The 9,715-nt window shown below is 42.0% G+C and overlaps 1 protein-coding gene across 1 annotated transcript; it reads left to right on the forward strand.

Annotated features, from left to right (window-relative positions):
• Positions 1 to 1,105: 1,105 nt before the first annotated feature.
• Positions 1,106 to 9,709, forward strand: LOC111272811 (uncharacterized). Its single transcript, XM_022854449.2, has 11 exons — positions 1,106 to 1,949; positions 2,779 to 2,853; positions 3,239 to 3,321; positions 3,686 to 3,859; positions 4,405 to 5,418; positions 5,774 to 6,097; positions 6,291 to 6,374; positions 6,634 to 6,969; positions 7,354 to 7,512; positions 7,775 to 8,419; positions 8,665 to 9,709. The coding sequence occupies exons 2-11, from the start codon at positions 2,814 to 2,816 to the stop codon at positions 8,989 to 8,991; spliced, it is 3,186 nt and encodes a 1,061-aa protein (XP_022710184.1). The 5' UTR covers positions 1,106 to 1,949; positions 2,779 to 2,813; the 3' UTR covers positions 8,992 to 9,709.
• Positions 9,710 to 9,715: the final 6 nt, after the last annotated feature.

Below are 9,715 nucleotides of genomic sequence, written 5' to 3' on the forward strand. Positions count from 1 at the left end.
GACCTATTGAAAATAAATTCCTACGGTTTGCCTGGTAGGCAGATGCGTTCTAGGTCCTAGCGTTTTTGACATTCAACCTTAGTTGAACCTTCTTACTTCGTTTAGAGTCAAGTAAGAAAACTTTACTTCAACCACTCTTTTGTATTGAAGAAAAAATGCATGCTTATTTCAAAACATGATACATTTTTTATTATTTGCTATATTTTGCCTGTGTTTGACCTTTAGTATCTTGGAGTATGCTGAGCCTAAAGTTTTTACTTCGTTTAGAATATTTAGTAACATGGGCGTGTACCAATACAGACTTGTTTTTTTCTTTTTAACAGAAAATTGACGGCAATTCTAACTTAAAATTAAATGATATAACGAACGCTAATGTCCACATTTTGATCATGGTTTCACGTAGAAGATGAGGCCGCCAGCAAAAAAATTTGCCGCCAGCTTTTTACGTATAAATTAAAAGTAAATTTTTACAATCACACTTGATGCTCAAAGCATTATTCAGCGCATTCATTAATCAATAAGGTAACACATTCCGTTGATTTTGAAAAACTTCGTTAGTTTTGAAATGCAATCAATTTTGTCGAACTGTGTGTGGTTCGCTCCGTGCAAATACAAATAAAAAACTTTCCCTCTTTGCCTTTGTCGAAGTCCGTGCACATCATATTACAATAAAAGGAAAAGTTTAGATATTGTGCACTGGATGTCATGGCGATAATTCAGGGTTTTCTTAACAAAGTTATCCATGAATAAAGGCATGGAAAGAAGTGGATGTGACCTAATTCATATCAAAGTTGAGAATAATGATTCAACATATTTTATAGCGATTTACAAGCGGAAGTGTCGTCTCTCTTATTAAAAATGCACAGGAATCAACTAATGGTCCAACTATTATTGAAGCTTTTCTTAGATTCCCTCTACACCCTGAAACAGTTCGCCTTACACGTGGATTAAAAAGTTAGCGGCCATGTTATTATAGAGCTATGCGAGTGTTTAGTGGACCTTTTCAGATTTCGAACGAGCGCCCTGATTCAAGCAATGGCGTTGTAGCAAAACAATCAAAGCAAGACAATTCATCCATTCTGCCATATGACAGTCGGCCGCGTTCGTTCGGAGTCAAGCATCGGAGAGAACAGTTACAACTAAAACGATTCATATTGATTTGATTTAGCACGATACGTCTGCGAGTGCGACATTTACAGTAATGTTTTTTTTCGCGTTATTGAGGTAAGCGGCAACTCATTGACTTTGAGCGATCATATTGATTCATATTGCTATTATAAGGGCTTGCTAAGCTCTTTGAACAAATGGTGAAGTGTTTTAGACCACTTGGTTTTGGTTCAAGTAGAGCTTTGCTGTTGAAGTGCCGCGACTGTTCGAGCAAACTGGAGACAGAGAAGTGTTTAAAAGTTGTTAATATGTTAATTGACCAAAATGCTTGCACCTCTACGATTGTTGTTACACTATGAAGTAACCTGTGGCAGTATTCTATACAAGTACAGTGGTCAGCGTAGTGGACAGCTGGCCGAGCTTACACATGGCGAGACCCTGTAAGTTCGGAAGTAAAAACTTACCCAGCAAATTTTTTAGTTCAAGACATGTATTGCTAAGGTTTACGAGTCAATCTGTCCATGGCTGTTCATTAACGACCTCTCAAGAAAGGCTATACTACAAAAGTCGGCTAGTAGTCCCGAAAACCACTACGGGATCTAGAAAACGACCGGAAATCTCCTATACGTGAACTGGTTCTAAATACATTTTTATCTAGTTCGTAGCGCTCTAGGTTGTTGTTACTATCCAAAAAACTGGTGACATACGAACCAGAACTCGTTCAACGACTGCGTTTGTTGTGGTCATTGTTGTATCGAAAACTGTGCATTATTGAGTTACCGGTGTTTCTCATTTGGTGTCAAAAGTGAAGCTTTTATTAAGCTCATACACAAGAACAACAGGTACGTGAAAATCTAGATGATAAAACTTTTTAATACTTTGACATATCAAGCTATTTATACCAAGGTAGAACATTTTGAATAGAATAATAATATCTGGCTCCGACACAGTGAGCTAATGATCTAAAACTAAAGTGATCTCAAGTTCTTTTGGTACACAGAAGGTCGAAACCAAGACTGAACATCGATTCGATATCAATACGTCGCACTAATTTCTGTTTAAACAATTAAACTTATCGTACATTATACTTATTGCGATTAGTTCTGGCTAGTTCGTTTCTATTTATTTGTAGAAGATGATTGACGGCTGTTCATGGAGATTTTATTGAGAGCGGAAAACTATAGGCATTCAGTTGACTTAGTTTAAGATGCGGGGACATTCAGGAAGCGATTAATCATGTCGTACACCGTCCGCTTCTCTTTTTGGGGGTCGCTATTTATACAACGCCTTGACTTGATATAGTCTTCATCATATCCAATTTCTTTTGGCCGCACCGCAGCCCTACCTTGACCTGCATAGTTTCTAATGAGGCGTGAAAAGGATCAACTGGCTGAGTTGCAATTTTAACATTAATTAGCGTTCCAATGCATGATTGTTTTTAATCTAAGTAAATGAATGCACTAGGTAAATTATTAGTGAGCAGTCTTACCTATTTAGTATAAGACTGTACACCAAAATACAAAAAAAATGCTTTCGGAAATCGACGTGAACCCTTTTGTATGAAGTGGTTAGATGCACTAAAATTATGTGTATGTAATGCCAAGATTACTACTGCTATTGCGTGCCTCAATCGTCTTAATGTTTGTATTGATTTCCTTTGAATAATTCCAGCGACAATTAAATACTCCAGTAAACAAGGCCCGAAGATGAATGTTCCAATCGTAAGCTCAGCAGGCACCAGCTTTGGTAAGTTTTCCACGAAACCCAATACAATATATGCGAAACAGGGAGGCTAGATTAGGCAAAGATCATGGTTTACCTTATACCTTTTACTTTTCTTGTTTTAAAAATAAATCACTTTTAAGGTGTTTAGTCGCTACTAATATGTCAACGCTATAATTGCCAACTCAATCAATCGGACTAGTTTGTGCACTCTCCCTTAGAATCTCCTTCGGAAGTTGATGAACATGTTTATTGGTTTGCTCGTGTTTCGTGCCCATTTTATATGAAAAAAATCGATGAAAATCAAATAGAGCAACTGAGTCTTGTGGAAAACATGACTTCAAAATTTCAAGTTTGGTTTTAATTGTAATGAAATCATCGTGTGTCCGCGTCTCGTGTAATGCTGCAGTGCTGTCCCAACCGACAATGAGTCCTCATAGCCAAATGGCTCCACCGGACGCTCCAGCGACATCGACACCTACAGCTCAACAGGTATAATTATCATTTCAGTGTAAAGTCAAATTAGAAGGGGTTAAAGCAAACTATTGCTGTCATTTTTAATAGCCAACAAAAGTACTTTTTTGGGATATAGATAAGTTTGTCAGGTAACATACCTGACTATTACGCAAATCGATTTCAGAAATGATGTCAAAGGTACCAAAACTGTTCAGCACATCAGGCGATCCGATCCGTACATTGGCGAGTCGTACAAAACAAAGTCCTTCAGCATGGTTTGCTAATACACAACTAACTATTTGAAATGCTGACGCTCAGGTGATCGTTAACCAGATAGTGGCGACATCTCCCTTGTTCAATTTAAATTAAACAAGTTAAAGCGATTTTATTTTCTGTACAGATGGCTATATCAACACCTCCGCACGTTGCAAGTCCTCATATGGCATCGTCACCCGTACCGCAATCGCCTGCTACCAGTATTCAGTTTTCGCAGGGGCCCACCTCTGTAGGTGCTGTTATATCCCAGTCGCCTACAGTTATCCAAACAATGGCTCAAGGAGGCACCACCTTACAAGTAAATGTAACCACCTTGAATATATTACCCGTACAGCCTCTATGTTTCGAGTTTTATGTCCGGTATCGCCGTTAGGCATTTCATCTGGCGGCTGACTCCCAGAACGAAGCGGAGTCTGTGTATGCTCGGGTTCGAATCTAGACCACAACATGTTCCTAAGACCCGCACAGTCTACCATCACATATAAGTGATTCGTCGCTCCTGTATGGAAATGTTTTCTTCATACTTAGTACCGTCATATTAAGTATATTTTTTATATGGTACCGCACATGAGTTAACAGTGCAGTATGCATTTACTTGACTCGACTTTAAATCGAATTTCTTTCTCGTAAGCCTCCAGATGACATACTGTTATCATGCCGCTTCATAGGTTTATTGGAGAAAAACCTGGATATGTCCAATAAAACCTATTTAGAGTAATGCCTAATAGCTTAGATACTGAACGTAGAGACTCCAGACTTAGGGGTAAAATAGAGCATTCCGGTATTAATGTTGTGTGTTTTTGTTTTGAATTGTTCTCTTCACTGTCATATGCGATTATGTAGTTCAATTCGCAAATGCCGGTTCTTCAACAGGGCACTCTAAGTCCCGCCGGTTATATCCAGCCGCTGTACCAAACAACGTCTACCGGACAACAGCAGATGCTATTATCTCCTGCAAGCAGTTTGGCTATACAACAACAATTAGGACAAGGTCAAATCACAGTGATGGCAGGCCCCCAGACGCAAAATACGCAACAGAAAATAACACAGGATAGTCAAGGTAAAACGGTATTGACCAGTGTGGCAGCCGGCCAAGCAAATAAAGGCGCCCAAGTGATTACCAGTCAAGCTGGGACTGTCTCCGCCGTTGGCGGAAAAATGACGGTCGCAGCGAGCAACATCATGGCTGGTTTGGCTGGCGCGCACAAAGGAAGCCCTCAGCCAACCGGGCAGATTGTTACCGGTGTTGCGCCTCAAGCACAATTTGTCACTCAGCCGGGTAACAACGGTCAGACACTTCTGATTAGCCCTTTAAGCATGCTTGGCGCTCAAGGCGGTATGGTTCAAAGTATGGGCGGCATGCTTCAGGCGGCTCAGTCGCCACAAGGTCAGGTAGGAAAAGCTGGCCAAGGTCAGCAGACACAGGTGGCGCACAAATTTCTGCCGGCACAGCAAAAAGGCACCCACAATCCCGCTTCATTACAACTCGCCGGACTTCCACCAGGAACACAGTATCGCCACCTCAGTTCCGCCGGACAGCAGCAGCTAATTGCTGGTCAAGTAGGCGTTGGCCAGGTGGGCACTGTTGGTCAGCCAGTACTAGGCCAGGCGCAGACTATACTCGGCTCACTTCAAACGTTCAATGCGTTTGGATCTGGTCTTCCTTGGGGTCCAGGGCAGTTGTCGGGTCAACCTTTGCTACAATCGCCTATCCTTATTCGAAACCAACACGATGGCAGCGTATACATTCAAAGTGCACCGGCGCCCCAACATGCACAGCAACAACACCAACTACAGCAAGCAACAACGACCACAGTTCAGGTCCAGCCTCAACAATTACAGAATACTGCAGGACCGGTAGGTTGCTACAGTAGTATGTTTTCGTCTTCTTTTTCAGAAATGTGGAAGAGATTTCAGCCCGTTAGAAATTTCAATGGTTTATTTACAATAAATAAGTTGGTGACTAACAGGATTAGCAATTTTCGAGGGCGTAGTGAGTAAATGGCTAGTTAACGAGCTTATCAATAGTAATCAAATCATATCCACAGCAGGTACATTTCAAGTTTTCTCGTTACAAAGTTGTTATGACCGACATTAGTTGTAGCGAAGATTTATTTTTTAGAATAATTGCTTGTCGGCTGTCAACAATTATATTTTTATTTATATTATTAATTATCATGTTATATGATGTTTATTGCAATTGCCCCGGCAGCTAGGTGGACCTACAGGCGTACCTACAGTTCAGCAAGTGCAGGCGGGCGTCGCAGGCACAGTTTTGCCCGGCACGGTCATGCATCATGCTGGAGGTGTACCGACGCTTGTGCAAGCTCAACAGCCTCCTTCAGCGCAGCAAACGCCTCAACAGACACCATCAGCTCAGCAAGCGCCAACCTTAGGGCAAACGCCTCCGCCGGGTCAGCCAGGAGGGGCTCAACAAATCACCCAACAAACTACTGTAGCAACGGGGACAGCACCTCCACCAGCTGCTTCCCCCTCACACCCACATGGAGCCTTCCAGTCAATGCAGCATCTCTCAGTTCGTACTAATTCATAATTATTTATTTCGGTTCGTTAGTAACTCCTCGAGCAGCTCAGAGTACATTTACTGTGTGATAATCCATTACGTGAATTTATTCTTTTGTAAAAAGAGAAACCACTCAACACCGCTTCTTTCGTAAACCTGAGTCATATTTATATTATTTTTCTTTACGCATTTTATCATCGTACAGGTTCAAGCAAATGGCCAGGTCGTCACAGCCGTTCAAAGTCCAATGCAGGCAGCTGTTGCTCCTCGTGTGCAGCGCCCGATAACAGTAAGTTTAGTTGAATAAAATACTACACTGGATAATTTATCAACAATAGTAAACAACGCTGCATTATTGAATTCAACAAGGTAAGGATGCTAAGAAAAGAAGTACACATTACAAAATGGGCAAATTGTATAATGCTGATATCGACCCTTTACTTCCTAGAAAAACATAATATCTATGTGATACGCCATCCGCTTTCTTTTGCTGATACAGATTAATGAAACAAATTGGGCTATATCTAAATGTCCACGTATTTTTGTAGTCTCAGCAGCCATCAGCGGCCGTTGGAGTTAAAGTGTCAGCGGGTTCGCGTAACGTACGGGGTATTGCTGCGCGCCCAGCCAATGGAACAGGTTCAGGTGGTGCAACGAATGCTGCAACACCGCCTAATTCCCAACCGCCAACGCCTGGCCCTGCGGTGACGCCAACCACTTCGGCTGATGCCGAAAATATCAAATCGATGTCCGTGACTCAAACTGGTTCGTTGGTCGATGACAAGGAACACGACGTCAGTATTATTATGGACACAAGTTCCGTTCCCAAAGCGGTGGCAGCCGGCGCGGACTCGAAGCCTGTTGCCACAACAATCAACATTCCGGTACGACTAGGTCAAAATTTACGTATTCTTCTTCCGAGTCTATATTGTGCAACAAGTCTTTGACCTTTTTATTCAATTATCCGTGCAATTTGTTAAGTTAAAATGTGTTCACTATACAAGTTCAACTGTTGGACCATTGTTTTCTATAAAGGTTTATTGTGCGTTTCACATTTAAAACTTCAGATAATCACTCATTCTTTATAAAATATCATGATAAGGATACGCGGTACCTGGTATAGCGACACATTTGAAATACTAAAGTTGCATAGGAATGGTTAATTGTATCTTTAATTAGGCAGGCGCTGGCTTATACATACTCTCAAATATTTTTCTTAAGTAAAATAAACATAAGCTGGAAGCATAAAACAGGTTTTTGGCATTCAGGAGAGTCAAACGGGCAGTCCGCTCATCGGCGCGACGGTTGGTGTTCCCAGCTCGGCACACTCTGTACTAAAGGATCCACCACCAAATTCGTCTTTACACCCAGGTGCCGCAGTTCAAAATCTTGAACTTGTTCAACAACCGATTACAACGGTTCCAGTGGTAAGTAGGCTAACAGCAAACTGTATTTTGGATAAGGAAATTGGCACTATCTTACTATGTGTTTGCAACGAGAATAGTGCGTTTGTGGAAAAATGATAGGCACACCCGTTACGCCCAGGAACCCATTTGCTGTTCAACTTCTCAATTTCTGGACACTGTACCCTGCTGTCAAGTTTGTCAACTGCTTAATGTGCAACCAATTGACCCCGTAAATTGCCTTTGTCTAGAATTTATCGTACTCACGTTTTCTTCGGGCTTCAAGGTGACACTTCCTGACGTCCTTGATGTGCCAGAAGGAAACTCTGCATCGCCTGCGATCGGCGCACCATTCCCAGAAGATGCGGGTAATGTGCCAGACACAATTGAACAGGCGTCAGAGATCTTGACGCACATCATAGAGGGTTATGTAATTCGTGAGAGTTCAGAACCTTTCCCTGTGAGTCGAAGTGCTCTGCTCAGCGAGATGATCCGGCGCGAACAAGTATGTGCTGGCAGTAAGGAGCGCAAACGTAAATTGGAAAACAACAATGCCAATAAAACGGTAGCCGCCACGACGACGGTCACCTCAGCAGCAACAGCGATAACAACAACGACGACGACGACGACGACAACCACAACAACTACAACGACCACGACGACGACAACAACAACAACGACATCAACTGGTGGTAAAGCTGTTGTGACAAGCAATTCAGCAACAGCAAGTACCACCACTTCAACGAGCTACACCCTCAGCTCTGGAACAGCTGCGGCAGCTGCTGCTGCCAATCTGGGTCTCGGAATCGACCAACTCGGCCTAGACAGTGGTACGAAGTCGAGGCCCGCTGAGTTGGCAAAGGATACCAAAGAAACAAGCACAGCAGGAGCGAACCTAGCTAGACCAGCGGAAAATATTTCCGAAAATCAAGTGAGTAAAAGGACTTTGTCGAACGGATGTAGTATGTTAGACTAACACACGCATGCTAATCAAGCATGTGGCCTGTGCATAGCTGGCCTTCTGGTGCTGTATGTACCATTAGTTTTTACAAAATTAGGCCTTCTTTTATAAATGCAGTTATCTTTTGGAGCCCATATTCTTTTGCAACTAATATATGATGAAAGTAAGACAGATCTAGAACAGATAAACAAAACATACTTGCATTTACTTCTTAGCCGCAGACTACTGACTCTCGAGCGACTGCCGTGGGACTGGCCCAGCCGGATGCCGCGGCGGGATCCGGCGGCGGCGATGCGGACAGCGTTGGTGCACTTAACCGAAACCCATCGGAGTGGAACGTTCAAGATGTATATGAGTTTATCAAAAGTGTACCAGGATGTGCAGCGTATGCTGAAGAATTCCGCGCACAGGAAATTGATGGCGAAGCGTTGATATTCCTTTCTACCGAGCGGCATTTAATGTCTCAAATGAACATGAAAGTTGGTCCTGCAGCGAAAATCTATGCTCGCTTAGCTCAGCTTCGCAGCGACTACGGCATATAGAGACTACTAATACGCTAATTGACTATGGCAGCCTTACAGCACTTCAAACCCTTATAACTTTCGTGATAATAGACGAAACAAACGTAATAGTACCTTATACAGGTTTTATTAGCAATAGATGACAATGCTATATTTAGAGAGTTTTAATGATCAAATTATCAATAAATTCGAAGCAAACAGGAGAAAACAAATCAAGCCTCGAACTATAATAGGAGGCTGGAGGCCTGTAACTTCTATGCAGTCGTGTAGCAGGACTTGACATCCATGCCATGACATCTTTGTAGCGTGTCGCAAAGGGTAAACCGTGCCCTGCTGGTTTACTTTGTGCTTACGAAGCTATAATACATGTTAGAGAGTTCATTATACTGACGACTTCCAGTATTTAGTGACGTTGTAGCACTGATCAAGCGCATAGGCATCCACTTGTGCCCGTGTTTTGAGCGTCATGTTTCTGCCAATGCCTCAGTGTCTGAATGGTCAGTCACTTTCATGTACATAAATATGAATGAAATTCGCAGATAATTTTCCGTCCCGTCTGCGCTTATCTGTGTGCATATAATCTACTATATATATATATATATATATATATATATATATATATATATATATATATATGTGTGTGTGAATGGATTATTACCGCTTTAAACAGATGTTCTATGTAAACATTAATAAGAACAAACGTATAATATACATTAGACGCAAATATTTAGATGAAGGCTGATAG

The sequence above is a fragment of the Varroa jacobsoni genome, unplaced genomic scaffold (genome assembly GCF_002532875.2).
Source record: "Varroa jacobsoni isolate VJ856 unplaced genomic scaffold, vjacob_1.0 contig03336, whole genome shotgun sequence".
NCBI classification, from domain to species: domain Eukaryota; kingdom Metazoa; phylum Arthropoda; class Arachnida; order Mesostigmata; family Varroidae; genus Varroa; species Varroa jacobsoni.

Excerpts from the sequence above, each read along its gene's own strand:
- LOC111272811 (XM_022854449.2), top strand. The coding sequence starts at position 2,814 with ATGAATGTTCCAATCGTAAGCTCAGCAGGCACCAGCTTTG. Across the intron at positions 5,419-5,773 it reads TACAGAATACTGCAGGACCG|CTAGGTGGACCTACAGGCGT; the intron begins GTAGGTTGCTAC and ends TTGCCCCGGCAG. Across the intron at positions 8,420-8,664 it reads AAAATATTTCCGAAAATCAA|CCGCAGACTACTGACTCTCG; the intron begins GTGAGTAAAAGG and ends TTTACTTCTTAG.